The sequence below is a fragment of the Bos indicus x Bos taurus genome, chromosome 7 (assembly GCF_003369695.1).
Source record: "Bos indicus x Bos taurus breed Angus x Brahman F1 hybrid chromosome 7, Bos_hybrid_MaternalHap_v2.0, whole genome shotgun sequence".
Classification (NCBI taxonomy): domain Eukaryota; kingdom Metazoa; phylum Chordata; class Mammalia; order Artiodactyla; family Bovidae; genus Bos; species Bos indicus x Bos taurus.
Genome location: NC_040082.1, coordinates 88,964,942 through 88,983,021, shown reverse-complemented (window position 1 = coordinate 88,983,021; position 18,080 = coordinate 88,964,942). Strand labels below are relative to the sequence as shown.

General features: G+C 38.7%; 1 protein-coding gene across 7 annotated transcripts in view; it reads left to right on the top strand.

The window, feature by feature from the left end:
• Positions 1–18,080, top strand: part of KIF3A (kinesin family member 3A) — a 94,103-nt gene that overhangs the window by 56,108 nt on the left and 19,915 nt on the right. For all 7 annotated transcript variants that reach the window (XM_027547092.1, XM_027547090.1, XM_027547089.1 and 4 more), the window contains 3 exons: positions 14,373–14,512; positions 14,909–15,106; positions 15,835–16,009. In XM_027547092.1, coding sequence (XP_027402893.1) covers positions 14,373–14,512; positions 14,909–15,106; positions 15,835–16,009 — 513 coding nt within the window. The remainder of the gene's footprint in view (positions 1–14,372; positions 14,513–14,908; positions 15,107–15,834; positions 16,010–18,080) is intronic.

Here is an 18,080-nt window from a genome sequence, read left to right as displayed (position 1 = left end):
GTTAGTTTGGCTTGAGGCAACCCAGTCCTGGAGTCTGTAGGTTCTATGATAGGGCTCTTGGCTACCTCCAAGAGAACTTAGGCCGAGACGCATCTCCCAAGACTGCTGCTCTCCATTTCTGTGACGGGCCACCGCCAACCGACACTTCTGCAGGAGACCCTCAAACACTCACATCAGTCTCCTGTGGGCTCACTGTTTCTTTCCCCTGGGTCCTGGTGCACACAAGGTTTTATTTGTGCCCTCCAAGAGTGGAGTCTCTGTTTCCCCACAGTCCTGTGGGAGTCCTGTAATCAAATCCTGCTGGCCTTCAAAGACAGATTCCCTGGGGATTCCCTGTCCCATTGTTGGATCCCCAGGTTGGAAAGCCTGATGTGGGGCCTAGGTATTACTGTTCTCGTTTGTGGTTTACCCACCCAGTGGGTTTAAGATTTGATTTTATTGTGATTGCACCCCTCCTACCATCTCGTTGAGTCTTCTCCTTTGTCTTTGGATGTGAGGGTGTCTTTTTTTTTTGGTGAGTTCCAGTGTCTTCCTGATGTTGTTTGTTCAACAGCTAGTTGCAATTTTGGTGCTCTCGCAGGAAAAGATGAGTGCACGTCCTTCTACTCTGCCATCTTGAACCAATCACAGGTAAACATTTTTTTTAAAAAAATTTATGATTAGACTAAAATCTAGCAAACTCAGGGAAATGAAGCAAAAATTAAAAAAAAAATCAATTGCCTTCTTAGAAGCCAAATAATAGAAAAATAGAAGACCAAAATTTTTTACAGGAAAATGAGCAAAAGCTATATGTGAATATGTTGTTCACAGAAGAACTATCCACAGCAGTAAGTATATGAAAGGATGTTTAACTTCACAAGTAATCAGGAAATGTATATTAAAACAACAAAGGGAGATATTTTACTCATCAGTTTGGATGAAAGGATATCCAGGTTGGTGATACTCTGAAGAAATGGTCAGTGGTGATGGAAATATACAGCATTTTTGAAGGGTAATATAAGTGTATCTGTTGAAATTTTAAGAATGCAGTCCTTTGACCCACTGTTTCTATTTCTAGATATATTAAATATATTCTAGAAAGATATTTTTTGATGTGAACAAAAAATACCTTATTGCAGCATTATTTTTAAGAGCAAGAAGTTTGATGCAATCTAATCATCAGTAAAATATTGGTTATATAAATTATGGTGCAAAAATACTATGGACTATAATGAAGCTATAAAAAACAACCCTGGGTTAAATCTACATGTAGAGACTCAAAAGACTTTATAGATGCAAGTGAAAAAGAAAGCTAACTAGCAAAGTATGTACTGCATTATCCTATTTATATATGTGTTAAGAAAGCCAAGTTATTAAACTATTATATATTTAGGTATTGTGTGTGTGTGTTTACATGTGTGTATGTGAAGTATGAATGAAAAGACATTTAATAGTTGTTAACTTTAGTGAAAGGGAAATAAGATTGAAAGAAAGGGCTGTAAGGGAGCATTCTCTTTGCTTTATGTATGTTTGTATTTTTAAATTTTTGTATTAGGAATATGTTCATGTATTGTTTATTTAATTAAAAAATTTAACATAATATATTTGTAATAGTGACCAAAACCTTCCATTAACTACTTAAAAATTAATTTAACTTGATATGTGAGATTTGTCCAAGGAAAATGAAAAAATTCTAATGGGAGAAATAAAATGAAAGGAAGGTAAAGAGATTTGAAGACCTAAGATAGTAGAAAGGAAAATAATCTTAATAAATACATTGAGTTCAAAAATTAAATATTCAGGGTGGAGTGGGAGGGGGGAAGGGAATCCTACACTACTGGTGACTGTAAATTTGGTGCAGCCACTATGGAAAATAGTATGGAGGTTCCTTGGAAAACTAGAGTTGGCCATATAGGTAAGCAGCCCCACTCCTGGGAATATATCCAGACAAAAGTATAATTTGAAAAGATACATGCAGAGAACAAGATGGTGGAGGAGCAGGTATGTGTGGAGTACATCTCTCTCCAGGAATATACCTTCAGACACAGAAGTGTGTGCGGAACACCAGCTGAGAGTGGACAGGAGTACCTGACGGGCAGAAAAGGATGTATTGACTCATGCAAAACTCAGTAGGAGGAAGGAACTAGGGGGAAGAACAGTAGTGTTAGTAGGACCGGACCTTTGGCAGGTGGGGGAGCTGAAGCAGAGGTCCGGTCCCTACCTCGGGGCAATTGTCTAGACAGAGGAGAAACATTTAAGGCTGAGAGTGAAACAGCTGATCTGTGGCAGCCTAAATGGAATGAGAATCAGTCCTTGCTGCAGCCATACGTACCCCAGATGGCGTAGCGGCTGGGGGCTGGAGTTTAGGGATTGTGGAGCAATCCCCCGTGGCGAGGGCTGTGGAGAGACGGAGGGGATGTGAGGGAGGAGATTATGGTGGGAAATGCCTGTGGAGGAAAGCGGGGCAGCTATGGAAGCAAGGTCATACTGCTGAGTCACACGTAGCGGGTGGAGCCATTACCATAGCCTCTCTCCCCCCACATGCCAGCATGTGCAGCTGAACAATAGAGAGGCTGGCCCATCAAACGCCTGATGCGCCAAACTACAGAGTAGGACCCCAGCCAGGGGGGCCCTTCTATGTGCCTGATGCTCTGAATAACAGAGAAGGACTGCAGGCAAGCCTCTCAGCGCCTGATTGTGCGGAGAGAGACTGGCCAAAGAAGTCTTCTGATTGCCAGCTATAAGAGGCTAGAAAAAAGACTCTGATAGGGCCATAACTCCTGCGGCAGAGGCAGTCCCTGTCCCTGCACACTTGGCACCGCAAGGGTCCCCGCAAGCCAAGCAGCCGCGCCATTTTCATGTTCAACTCTCACTGGGGCAAAGCTGCCACAGGCAAAAAAATCTTGGGCCTATGCATGCAGGGTCGCTTCCGTAGTGTCTGACTCTTTGCGACCCTGTAGACTGTGGCCTACTAGGCTTCTCTGTCAGGGAGGGGGCTTTTCCAGGCAAGAATACTGGAGCATATTGGCCAATACGCTATGGCCAAAGGGTATTGTCATACCTTTCTAGAGCACTATATCTCCTGCTGCCCTAGCCACTGACTCCCCTGAGTACCAGGTGCTTCCAGAACCCCTGTGACCCAAGCAGCTGCACCACCTCCTCACCTGGTCCTCACTGGGGCAGACCCAAGTCATCCAGGGTAGCCTCAGGAGCAAACCCCAGTGGACGACCCACATGCAGAGGTGGAAATAAAACCACAGTTGAAACCCAGGGGCAGTGTAACTAAGGAAGAAGACCCAGAACCCTCCCACCAGCTGTACAAGCTGCAGATTAAATCCACATGATCAACTAGGCAGACTCTGTCTCTGGAATATATAAAGGGTCATTGAGAGCTCCCACAAAAGAAAACGCACTAGTTCTGATAGCTGTGGACATTGGAGGCAAGAACACAGAGAAGTAGGACCAGATTAGGATCTGGGCTGACCCCACAGCAGGTCCAGAGATCAGCACAGTGTTGGAGGGCATCCTAGGGAGGTGAGGTGGACTGTGACTCCCAGCGAGGGAAAGACTGACAGCAGTTATTCAAGAAAAACATCTATTATTCTTATGTTTTGACTTGTTCTGTATATTCTTTTGGATTTTTTTCCCCTTTTTTTCTCTCCCCGCCCTATTGTAGTTGTCAATTTTATTGGCACTATGAAATCTAATTAAGCTTTTGAGCTTTTTTTCTTTTCTCTTTTTTCTCAGTCACATTTTTTTAATTGTTGTAAATCTCTGCCTCTGTGTTGGGCTTTTGCAGTTCTGGGGAGTTTTCCTTTTTTTTGTTTTTCCTTTTCTCTTTAATTTTAAAAATCTATTATTATTTTTCTACATTTATTCCCATGTTTGCTTTTCCCACTGTTCTTTTCCCCTTGCTAATCTTTAATATATATAAATCTTTATCTACTTCTATTTAACTTTGCATATCTATTCTTTCTTTCTTTTCTTTCTTTCCTTTCCTCTCAACATATTTGTTAGTTTTATTTTCATTGCTTTATACCCCAATTGACATCTTGCCTTAGTTTTGTTTTTCAGTTTGTGCTTTAGTTAGTTTTGTTCTGTGATGTTGGAGAAGACTCTTGAGAGTCCCTTGGACTGCAAGGAGATCAGTCTTGGGTGTTCATTGGAAGGACTGATGATGAAGCTGAAACTCCAGTACTTTGGCCACCTGATGTGAAGAGCTGACTCATTGGAAAAGACCCTGATGCTGGGAAAGATTGAGGGCAGGAGGAGAAGGGGACGAAAGAGGATGAGATGGTTGGATGGCATCACTGACTCGATGGACATGGGTTTGGGTGGACTCTGGGAGTTGGTGATGGATAGGGAGGCCTGGCGTGCTGTGGTTCATGGGGTTCCAAAGAGTCGGACACGACTGAGTAACTAAGCTGAACTGAGACATAATTTTTGGTTCCCTTTGTTCCCTGGATCAATCTATTGTACTTTATTTTTGTTGTACTGTTTTGATTTTGCTTATAGGTATATATGTAGATGTGTATATTCAGTCACACTTTTTGTTGTTGTTATAAACCTCTGCATCTGTGTTGGGCTTTTGCAGTTCTGTGGAGTTTTCCTTTTTTCTTTCTTCTTTTGTTTTTATTTTCTCTTTTTTATAATTTTAATTTTTTAAAACCTGTTACATTTTTTCTACATTTATTCCTTTGTTTGCCTTTCCCACTGTTCTTTTCCCCTTGCAGTTAATCTTTAATGTATATAAATCTTCTTCATCTGCCTCTGTTTAACTTTGCATATCTAGTCTTTCTTTCTCAGCATATTTGTTAGTTTTCTTTTCATTGCTTTATTCCCCACTTGCCACCTTGCCTTAGTTTTGTTTTCCAGTTTGTGCTTTAGTTAGTTTGTTCCTAACTGGTAAATATAATTTTTGATTTCCTTTGTTTGCTGGGTCAGTCTATTGTACTTGATTTTTGTTGGACTGTTTTGACTTTGCTTGTGGGTATATATGTATATGTGTATGTTCCATTATTGTAATTATTATTTGCCTGATTTTATAACTGCCATTTGGGGCTCATCTTTGGTTTCTCATTTTTAGATATTTGTTTTAATCTCACTTAATGCCATAACAAACCACTTGTGGAATCTTTGTTCCTGACCAGAAATCAAGCCCTGAGCCTTTGGAGTGGGAGACCAAGACCCTAGACTATCAGAGAACTAACCCGGTATCAAATAGTGATAACTCACACAGAGGAAACCACTGGAATACAAGACCCGGCATCACCCAACCATCAATAGCAACCTGTGCAGGAACCCTCATTTAAACAACAAACCAAACAAAAATACAAACCCAATCATCAGCAGACAGGGTTACCACCTCACTCAGCCTGCAATGCGGGAGACCTGGGTTCGATTCCTGGGTCAGAAAGATCCCCTGGAGAAGGAAATGGCAGTCCACTCCAGCACTCCTGCCTGGAAAATCCCATGGACGGAGGAGCCTGATAGGCTACAGTCCATGGGGTCGCAAAGAGTCGGACACAACTGAGCGACTTCACTTCAGCCTTGCCAATCAGAGGAAAAACAAACAAAAACTCATAACAAATTTCACCCTATACAAAACTTACACAAACCACTGGACCAACCTTATGAGGGCAGAAACCAAAAGGAAGAAAGAATTCAACCTTGAAGCCTGAGAAAAGGAGACCTCAAACACAATAAGTTAAAAAAAAATAAAAGGCAGAGAAATACTACACAAATGAAGGAACAAACTAGAAACACCGAAGTCCAAATAAATGGAGAGGAAATAGGCAAACTATCAGAAAAAGAATTCAGAATAATGATAGTAAAGATGATCAAAAACCTTGAAAGAAAATGGAGAAAATGCAAGAAGCAATTAACAAAGACCTAGAAGAATTAAAGAATAAACATGAAGAGACAAACAACACAATTACTGAAATTAAAAATACTCTAGAAGGAATCAATAGCAGAATATCTGAAACAGAAGAACAAATCAGTGACCTGGAAGATAAAATGGTGGAAATAACTTCTGAAGAGCAGAATAAAGTAAAAAGAATGAAAAGAACTGCGGATAGTCTCAGAGACATCTGGGACAATATCAAACGCACCAACATTTGAATTTTAGGGGTCCCAGAAGAAGAGCAAAAGAAAGGATATGAAAAAATTTTTGAAGAGATTATAGCTGAAAATTTCCCCAACATGGAAAAGGAAATAGCCAATCAAGTACAAGAGGCACAAAGAGTCCTGTACAGGGTAAACCCAAGGAGAAACACCCCAAGACACATACCAATCAAACTAACAGACTAAACACAAAGAATATTATAAGCAGCAAGGGAGAAGCAGCATGTGACATACAAGGGAAACCTCATACGCTTCACAGCTGATCTTTCAGCAGAAACTCTGCAGGCCAGAAGAGAATGGTAGGATATATTTAAAGTACTGAAAGGGAAAAATCTACAACCAAGATTACTGTACCCAGCAAGGATCTCATTCAAAATTGATGGAGAAATCAAAAGCTTTTCAGACAAGCAATAGTTAAGAGAATTCAATACCACCAAACCAGCTTTACCACAAATGTTAAATGGACTTATATAGTCAAGAAATACAGAAGAAAAAAGATCTACAAAATCAATCCTAAACAATTAAGAAAATGGCAATAGGGACATATATATCAATAATTACTTTAAATGTAAATGGATTAAGTGCTCCAACCAAAAGACACAGACTGGCTGAATGGATAAAAAATTAAGACCCATGTATATGCTGTCTACAAGAAACCCACTTCAGACCTAAAGACACACACAGACTGAAAGTAAGAGGATGGAAAAATATATTCCATGCAAATGGGAAGCAAAAGAAAGCTGGAGTAGCAGTCCTTTTATCAGACAAAATACACCTTAAAATAATGAAGATTACAAGAGATAAGGAAGGACACTATGTAATGATAAAGGAATCAATCCAAGAGGAAGACATAGCAATTGTAAATATCTATGCACCCAACATAGGAGCACCTCAATACATAAGACATACTAACAGACCTAAAAAGAGTAATTGACTATAAACGCAATAATAGTAGGAGACTTGAACACCCTACTCACACCAATGGACCGATCATCAAAACAGAAAATTAATAAGGAAACAAAAGTCTTAAATAATGCATTAGATGAGATGGATCTCATAGTTATCTTCAGGACATTCCATCCAAATGCAGAAGAATAAACCTTCTCAAGTGCACATAGAATATTCTCCAGGATAGTCCACATCTTGGGTCACAAATCAAACCTCAGTAAATTTAAGAAAATTGAAATCATATCAAACATCTTCTCTGACCACAACGCTATGAGACTAGATATCAATTACAAGAAAAAAAACTGTAAGAAACACAAACACATGGAGATTAAATAACACATTTCTAAATAACCAGCAAGTTTCTGAAGAAATCAAAAGGGAAATCAAAAAATTTCTAGAAACAAATGGCAATGAAAACCTGACAACTCAAAACCTGTGGGATGCAGCAAAAGCAGTCCTAAGAGGGAAGTTTATAGCAATACAATCCTACCTCAAGAAACAAGAACATAGACTAGACAACCTAACTTTACCCCTAAAACAACTGGAAAAAGAACAAAAAACTCCCCCAAAATTAGTAGAAGGAAAGAAGTCATAAAGATCTGAGCAGAAATAAAAAAGAAATGAAAGACACAATAGTAAAGATTAATAAAACTAGAAGCTGGTTCTTTGAGAAGATAAAATTGATAAACCTTTAGCCAGACTCATCAAGAAAAAGAGGAGAATCAAATCAATAAAATTAGAAATGAAAAAGGAGAGGTTACAACAGACAGTGCAGAAATACAAAGGATTATAAGAGACTATTATGAACAACTATATGGCAATAAAATGGATAACCTGGAAGAAAGGGACAGGTTCTTAGAAAAGTTCAGTCTTCCAAGATTGAACCAGGAAGAAATCGAAATTATGAACAACCCAATTATAAGCACTGAAATTAAAGCTGTGATAAAAAACCTCCCCCAAAACAAAAGCCCAGGACCAGATGGCTTCACAGGAGAATTCTGTCAAACATTTAGAGAAGAGCTATTGCCTATCCTTCTAAAACTCTTTCAAGAAATGGCAGAGGAAGGTACACTTCCAAACTCATTCTACAAGGCCACTATCACCCTGATACCAAAACCAGACAAAGACAACACCAAAAAAAGAAAGCTATAGGCCAATATCACTGATGAACATAGATGCAAAAATCCTCAACAGAATTTTAGCAAACAGAATTCAGCAACACATCAGAAAGCTTATACAGTATGATCAAGTTGGGTTTATTCCAGGAATCCAAGGATTCTTCATTATATGCAAATCAATCAATGTGATATACCATATTAACAATTTGAAAGATAAAAACCATATTATAATCTGAATAGATGCAGAAAAAGCCTTTGACAAAATTCGCCACCCATTTATGATTAAATCTTTTCCAGAAATGGGCATAGAAGGAACCTACCTTAACGTAGTAAAAGGCATATATGAAAAGCCTACAGCAAACATTATTCTCAATGGTGACAAACTGAAAGCATTCCCCCGAAGATCAGGAACAAGACGAAGGTGTCCACTTTCACCACTATTATTCAACATAGTTCTGGAAGTCCTAACTACAGCAATCAGAGGAGAAAAAAAAAATAAAAGGAATCCAGATTGGAAAAGAAGTAAAGCTCTCACTGTGTGCAGATGACATGATACTGTACATATAAAACCCTAAAGATAGTATCTGAAAATTACTAGAGCTCATTGGTGAATTTAGCAAAGTTGCAAGATACAACATCAATACACAGAAATCACTTACGTTTCTGTATACTACCAGTGAAAAACCAGAGGAATTAAGGAATCAATCCCATTGACCATTGCAACAAAAAGTACTAAATATGTAGGAATAAACTTACCTAAGGAGATAAAAGAACTGTATACAGAAAATTATAAGATGCTGATCAGATCAGATCATATCAGTCGCTTAGTCGTGTCCGACTCTCTGCAACCCCATGAATCGCAGCACGCCAGGCCTCCCTGTCCATCACCAACTCCCGGAGTTCACTCAGACTCACATCCATTGAGTCAGTGATGCCATCCAGCCATCTCATCCTCTGTTGTCCCCTTCTCCTCTTGCCCGCAATCCCTCCCAGCATCAGAATCTTTTCCAATGAGTCAACTCTTCGCCTGAGGTGGCCAAAGTACTGGAGTTTCAGCTTTAGCATCATTCCTTCCAAAGAAATCCCAGGGCTGATCTCCTTCAGAATGGACTGGTTGGTGACGCTGATGAAAAAAATCAAAGACAACATAAACAGATGGAGAGATATTCCATGTTCCTGGGTAGGAAGAATCAATATTGTGATAATGACTATACTGCCAAATGCAGTCTACAGATTCAGTGCAATCCCTCTCAAATTACCAATGGCATTTTTCAGAGAACTAGAACAAAAAATTTCACAGTTCATATGGAAACACAAAAGACCCCAAATAGCCAAAGCAGTCTTGAGAAAGAAGAATGGAGCTGGAGGAGTCAACCTTCCTGACTTCAGATTATGCTACAAAGCTACAGTCATCAAGACAGTACTGGAACAAAAACAGAAATACAAACTAATGGAACAAGATAGAAAGCCCAGAAATAAACCCATGCACCTCTGGGTACCTTATTTTTGACAAAGGAGTCAAGAATATACAATGGGGCAAAGACAGCCTCTTTGATAAATGGTGCTGGGAAAACTGGACAGCTGCATGTCAAAGAATGAAATTAGAACACTTCCTAACACCATACACAAAGATAAACTCAAAATGGATTAAAGACCTAAATGTAAGACCAGAAACTGTAAAACTCTTAGAGGAAAACATAGGCAGAACACTCGATGACATAAAGCAAGATCCTCTATGACCCACCTCCTAGAGTAAGGGAAATAAAAGCAGATGAATGGATAAGAAAGCTGTGGTACATATACACAATGGAGTATTACTCAGCCTTTAAAAAGAATACGTTTGAATCAGTTCTAATGAGGTGGATGGAACTGGAGCCTATTATACAGAGTGAAGTAAGCCAGAAAGAAAAACACCAATACAGTATACTAACGCATATATATGGAATTTAGAAAGATGGTAACAATAACCCTGTGTACGAGACAGCAAAAGAGACACTGATGTATAGAACAGTCTTATGGACTCTGTTGGAGAGGGAGAGGGTGGGAAGATTTGGGAGAATGGCATTGAAACATGTATATCATGTATGAAACGAGTTGCCAGTCCAGGTTTGATGCACGATACTGGATGCTTGGGGCTGGTGCACTGTGACGACCCAGAGGGATGGTATGGGGAGGGAGGAGGGAGGAGGGTTCAGGATGGGGAACACATGTATACCTGTGGCGGATTCATTTCGACATTTGGCAAAACTAATACAATATTGTAAAGTTTAAAAATAAAATAAAAATAAAAAAACAAAAACTAAAGTAAATAAGTGGGGCCTGATTAAACTTAAAAGCTTTTGCACAGCAAGGGAAAGTATAAGCAAGGTGAAAAGACAACCCTCAGAATTGGAGAAAATAATAGGACATGAAACAACGGACAAAGGATTAATTTCCAAAATATACAAGCAGCTCATACAAATCAATGCTAGAAACTCAAACAACCCAATCAAAAAGTGGGCAAAACACCTAAACAGCCATTTCTCCAAAGAAGACATACAGAAGGCTAACAAACACATGAAAAGATGCTCAACATCGCTCATTATTAGAGAAATGCAGATCAAAACCACAATGAGATATCACCTCTCACCAGTCAGAATGGTCATCATCAAAAAATCTACAAACAATAAATGCTGGAGAGGGTGTGCAGAAAAGGGATCGCTCTTGCACTGTTGGTGGGAATGTAAATTGATACAGCCTCTATGGAAGATGGCATGGAGATTCCTTAAAAACCTGGGAATAAAACCACCATATGACCCAGCAATCCCACTCCTAGGCATATACCCTGAGGAAACCAGGGTTGAAAAAGACACATGTATCCCATTGTTCACTGCAGCACTATTTACAATAGCTAGAACATGGAAGCAAGCTAGATGCCCATTGACAGATGAATGGATAAAGAAGTTGTGGTATATATACCCAATGGAATATTACTCAGCCATAAAAAGGAACACGTTTGAGTTAGTTCTGATGAGGTGGATGAACCTAGAACCTATTATACAGAGTGAAGTGAGTCAGAAAGAGATAAAAATCGTATTCTAATGCACATATATGGAATCTAGAAAAATGGTACTGAGGAATTTATTTATAGGGCAGAGCTGGGAATACCAGACCACCTGATCTGCCTCTTGAGAAATCTGTATGCAGGTCAGGAAGCAACAGTTAGAACTGGACATGGAACAACAGACTGGTTCCAAATAGGAAAAGGAGTATGTCAAGGCTGTATATTGTCACCCTGCTTATTTAACTTATATGCAGAGTACATCATGAGAAATGCTGGACTGGAAGAAGCACAAGCTGGAATCAAGATTGCCAGGAGAAATATCAATAACCTCAGATATGCAGATGACACCACCCTTATGGCAGAAAGCGAAGAGGAACTAAAAAGCCTCTTGATGAAAGTGAAAAAGGAGAGTGAAAAAGTTGGCTTAAAACTCAACATTCAAAAAAATGAAAATCATGGCATCCGGTCCCATCACTTGATGGCAAATAAATGGGGAAACAATGAAAACAGTGGCAGACTTTATTTCTTGGGCTCCAGAATCACTGCAGATGGTGACTGCAGCCATGAAATTAAAAGACGCTTACTCATTGGAAGAAAAGTTATGATCAGCCTAGACAAAGCAAGGCGTTACCTGGCCGAGAAAGGTCCGTTTAGTCAAAGCTGTGTTTTTTCCAGTAGTTATGTATGGATGTGGGAGTTGGACCATAAAAAAAGCTGAGCACTGAAGAATTGATGCTTTTGAACTGTGGTGTTGGAGAAGACTCTTGAGAGTCCCTTGGACTGCAAGGAGATCCAACCAGTCCATCCTAAAGGAGATTAGTCCTGGGTATTCATTGGAAGGACTGATGATGAAGCTGAAACTCCAATACTTTGGCTACCTGATGTGAAGAACTGACTCATTGGAAAAGACCCTGATGCTCGGAAAGATTGAAGGCAGGAAGAGAAGGGGACGACAAAGGATGAGGTGGTTGGATGGCATCACCAGCTTGATGGACATGAGTTTGAGCAAGCTCTGGGAGTTGGTGACGGACAGGGAAACCTGGCGTGCTGCATTCCATAGGGTCACAAAGAGTCGAACATGACTGAGTGACTGAACTGAATTGACGCTGTGGAAGTATGTATAGTGTGTTTCTTCTGATTAGATGAGTTGAAGTGATGTCAGATTGATTTGTTTTATTTATATCTTGTGGAAAAATTCATAAATTTGATTTTTAAAAATTCATGATTTGAAAGAAAATGGGAAAAGATTATGTACGAGGAGTCACAAATCATTGCATTTCCCTCACTGATTTCCATTTACCTTCTTTCATTGAGCTTTACTTTTCTTTATCTATGCAGTTTACATTCTAGTTCTCTGACTTCTAATATAGCTATTTGCTGATAAACAGTACCCTTTCAGTGTTTAAATTCTAAAATCACAGCTGGCCTGTACATGAATATATAGTAGGAAAATAATTTTGGTGTTGGGTGAAATTAACATATTGCTTTTAAAATACTTTGGAATTTAAGGAAAAAACCCATACATGCCCATTGTGAAAAACAAAGCATTTATTTATTTATTTATTTTACTTTACAATATTGTATTTGTTTTGCCATACATTGACATGAATCCACCATGGGTGTACATGTGTTCCCCATCCTGAACCCCCTTCCCACCTCCCTCCCCATCCCATCCCTCTGGGTCATCCCAGTGCACCAGCCCTGAGCATCCTGTATCATGCATCGAACCTGGAGTGGCGATTCGATTCACATATGATAATTTACATGTTTCAATGCCATTCTCCCGTATCATCCTGCCCTCGCCCTCTCCCACAGAGTCCAAAAGACTGTTCGATACATCTGTGTCTCTTTTGCTGTCTTGCATACAGGGTTATTGTTAACCATCTTTCTAAATTCTATATATGTGTATAAGTATACTGTATTGGTGTTTTTCTTTCTGGCTTACTTCACTCTGTATAATAGGCTCCAGATTCATCCACCTCATTACAACTGATTCAAATGTATTCTTTTTAATGGCTGAGTAATACCCCATTGGAGAAGGCAATGGCACCCCACTCCAGTACTCTTGCCTGGAAAATCCCATGGACGGAGTAGCCTGGTAGGCTGCAGTCCATGGGGTCGCTAAGAGTCGGACATGACTGAGCGACTTCACTTTCACTTTTTACTTTCATGCATTGGAGAAGGAAATGGCAACCCACTCCAGTGTTCTTGCCTGGAGAATCCCAGGGACGGGGGAGCCTGGTGGGCTGCCGTCTATGGGGTCGCACAGAGTCGGACATGGGCTGAAGTGACTTAGCAATACCCCATTGTGTATATTTATCACAGCTTTCTTATCCATTTGTCTGCTGATGGACATCTAGGTTGCTTCCGTGTCCTGGCTATCATAAACAGTGCTGCGATGAACATTGGGGTTCGCCTGTCTCTTTCAATTCTGGTTTCCTCAGTGTATATGCCCAGCAGTGGGATTGCTGGGTCATATGGAAAGCATCTTTTTGTTTGCACAATATATTCATGTAAAACATTTATACACACTCAGATTCTTAGCATACTTTGAATGGATGCTTTTGTTTTACAGAAATGGGATTATACTCTATACTCCTAACTTTTTTCTCTCTAGTTCATATGTTTTGGGTATCTTTTCATGTCATTAAGATCTACCTTATTTTTTTAAGAGACTGCTTCATAATGCATAGTATGACTATTCTATTAACATAATTGATTAACTGCTTCCCTATTGATTGTTTTTGATGTCTTGCTGTTGCAAACGGTTTTACTCTGATGATTTTTGTTACCATCTAATGTATATATGAAAGTATTCCTGTGATTGTTTCCCAGAATATAATACCTTTTAGAGACGGCTGAAACAGAAGTTTATTTTTTGAACTATTTAACATATATTTTAAAGTCAGTTAATTTTTTGAGTCAATAATACTTGAAATTAAGTATTTTGTCCTAAAAATACCTCTTTAATGTGAAAAAATTAGTTTTTTGTTACCAACATAAATGTCAGAAATTTCATAGCTAAATACACCTAAGCTTTTGTGTCTTAACCATGTTCTCTGGCTTTTGGCTGTGATGAAATTTAGTATTTTGGATATTATTTTTAGAGGCACTCCCTGTTGTTAATAGTTTTAAAGACTTTCCTTCTTTTATTCAAGGTTCTGTTGGTGCAACTAATATGAATGAACATAGTTCCCGTTCCCATGCCATCTTTACAATCACGATAGAATGCAGTGAGAAAGGTGTTGATGGTAACATGCATGTCAGGATGGGGAAGCTTCATCTTGTAGATCTTGCTGTAAGTAAGGGGATGCTAGTTAAGAATAACTCTTGTAGTTTCTTTTTATTTTATAAATGAGTAATAACTCAAGTGAAAAGGAGTGATTTTATATATATATATAAAAGTTTTATATGTGTGTTTAACTTACTATTAATTATGGACTGTTTCTAACCTATATAAACAAAAAATAGTATAATTTTCCATGTACTCATCACCTAATTTTAATAGTTATCAGTTCATGTCCAGTTCTATTTCTTCTCTACCCTCAGCCACTTCTTCCCTTCCAGTATTATTTTGAAGTGAATTCCAGATATCATATTAGAGTTTTTACTGTTAAAATACTTTTTTTAACTTTGGGAAGAATATTCTGTCTTTTTTTGTTTTAGCTTTACTTCTGTCTCTGTTTATTGCTAGGGTTCAGAAAGACAAGCAAAAACTGGAGCTACTGGACAGCGCCTAAAAGAAGCTACAAAAATCAATCTTTCGCTTTCCACCCTTGGTAATGTTATTTCTGCCTTGGTTGATGGAAAAAGCACTCATGTGCCTTATCGTAACTCTAAATTGACTCGTCTTCTTCAGGATTCCTTAGGAGGAAATTCAAAAACCATGATGGTAAGACTTAATTGGTTGTTTAGTTACCATCAGGAAAATTTTAAGATTCTGATTTATGCCAGCAATTGATATTCATAACATTTTAAAAACTATCGATTATTTCACTTTTTAAAATTTGTGGTTATTTTGACTCATTGGAAAAGACTCTGATGCTGGGAGGGATTGGGGGCAGGAGGAGAAGGGGACGACAGAGGATGAGATGGCTGGATGGCATCACTGACTCGATGGACGTGAGTCTGAGTGAACTCCGGGAGTTGGTGATGGACAGGGAGGCCTGAAGTGCTGCGATTCATGGGGTCGCGAAGAGTCGGACACGACTGAGCGACTGAACTGAACTCAACTTTCTAGCACACCATGTGTGCTAGCCTGTAATTGGATTGTTTGGAAACCCATGGGGTGATGCCCTCTTTTTCACAGCCAGAGTGGAAATATGTTCCAGAATTCTTTGATATATTCATAATGGTAGTAGTTTTAAGTGTGTTGGAACTTCCCTGATAGTCCAGTGAGTGATTAAGCTTCCACTGTAGGGGATGCTGCAGTTTCCATCCCAGGTCAGGGAACTAAGGTCATGCATGCCATGCAGCGTGGCCAAAATATAAATAAATTTAAAAAATTAAAATATAATAATAAAAATAATATTATAAATATTATTTATTTATAAAAATAAATTAAAGTTTTAAAACTGTATCACATGTACAGCAAAATGTTTTGTGTTCCTAATTCAACAGTGTGCAAATATTGGGCCAGCAGATTACAATTATGATGAAACCATCAGTACATTGCGGTATGCTAATCGTGCTAAGAATATTAAAAATAAAGCTAGAATTAATGAAGATCCAAAGGATGCTTTGCTTCGTCAGTTTCAGAAGGAAATAGAAGAACTGAAAAAAAAGCTTGAAGAAGGTAACGTTTTCCTGAAAATATTAATCTTAATGTTGGTTAAAAATGTGTTTTTAAGCAATAAGTGTTCTAATAAAACCACCCATTAAAAATTCTCTGAACCTCTGATATTGATGTTTAAGGGAATATTTTTGCACAGTAACTTGCTACTTACATTATTAAGCATTTTCACATCAAGCTCAAGTAAAATTATGTAATGTTTGTGTAGTGATTTAAAAATTCATTTGATTTACAACCTCTATCTCAGTCCTCATGATCTTTCATAAAGATTTCATATGATCACTTATTAAACAAGGAATTTTTGATTCTCTCTCTGAGTGAGTTCTACCATACATGTATTAGTTATGACCAGAGTTCTTTGTAATAGATCCCAGGCACTATTACTTGAAGTCAATAAAGCAATTACAGAGTTATGGGTAAACACAGTTTGTTGTTTGTTGTTGCTGTTCAGTTGCCAAGTTGCATTCCACTCCTTGCAACCCCATGAACTGCAGCACACCAGGCTTCTCTGTCCACTATCTCCTGGAGTTTCCTCAAATTCATGGCCACTGAGTCAGTGATGCTATCTAACCATCTCATCCTCTGCTGCCCCCTTCAGTCTTTCCCAGCATCGGGGTCTTTTCCAATGAGTTGGCTCTTTACATCAGGTGGCCAAATTATTGGAGCTTGAGCGTCAGACCTTCCAATGAGTATTAAGGGTTTGTTTCCTTTAAGATTGACCGGTTTGATCTCCTTGCAGTCCACGGTCCTCTCAAGAGTCTTCTCCAGCACCACAATTCAAAAGCATCAATTCTTCGGCACTCAGCCTTCTTTATGGTCCAACTGTCACATCCATACAGGACTACTGGAAAAACCATAGCTTTGACTATGTGGGACTTGGTTGGCAAAGTGATACCTCTGCTTTTGTATCTCTGCTTTTTCATATGCTGTCTAGATTTGTCATAGCTTTCCTTCCAAGGAGCAAGTGTCTTTTAATTTCATGGCTATAGTCACCATCTACAGTGATTTTGGAATCCAAGAAAATAAAATTTGTCACTGTTTCCACTTTTCCCTTCTATTTGTCTTAAAGTGATGGGACCAGATGCCATGATCTTAGTTCTTTTAATGTTGAGTTTTAAGCCAGCTTTTTCACTCTCCTCTTTCACCATCATCAACAGGCTTTTTAGTTCGTCTTCACTTTCTGCCATTAGAGTGGTATCATCTGCATATCTGAGGTTGTTGATACTTCTCCCAGCAATCTTGATTCGAGCTTGTGATTCATCTAGCCCAGCATTTCTCATGATATACTCTGCATAGAAGTTAAATAAACAGAGTGACAATATACAGCCTTGTTGTACTTCCTTCCCAGTTTTGAACCAGTCATTTGTTCTGGTTCTGTTTCTTCTTGACCTGCATCCAAGTTTCTCAGGAGGCAGGTAAGGTGGTCTGGTATTCCCATCTCTTTAAGAATTTTCCACAGTTGTGATCCACACAAACAAAGGCTCTAACATAATTGGTGCATTGACTGCTCATGGAAACCTAGTTTACTATAAGTGAAAATTGGTTGCATGGCCTTGAAAATATGCTTTCATATTTGAACATGAGATTCTATTTTGGAAATCCTTTTCTAACAAGATATAATGTTAGATGTTTAGAAAATTTGAAGACCTTGTCATGAGGGTGAGAAATTTACCAACCATTGTTAGGTGGTCAGTAACTCCCTGAATCGTAATGCTATGAACTAGCTGGCACAGGGCTCCTTTGCATACCTGGTGAATAAAGGGCTTTGAAATTGCCTTTCTCCAGTCTGTGGGGAAACTGGTTAAATCAGATGTAAAATTCAGATCCAGACATCATAAACATTTGAAGAAGGTGCTGATTCAGTAAATTTGAGTAAGATTTTTGAGGAAGAGCTATAATTTAGCTGCCTCTTAGATAATGAAATTTGGTATTTTAACTGTGACCACTAGGTGGTATTTATAGTCAGTATGTTTCAAAGATGTAAAATTTCTTAGATTTGTTAGTATTGAGTTCATACCTTTATATTTCTGACTCAGTTTTTACATTTTAAAAATTGTGGTAAAATATATAATAC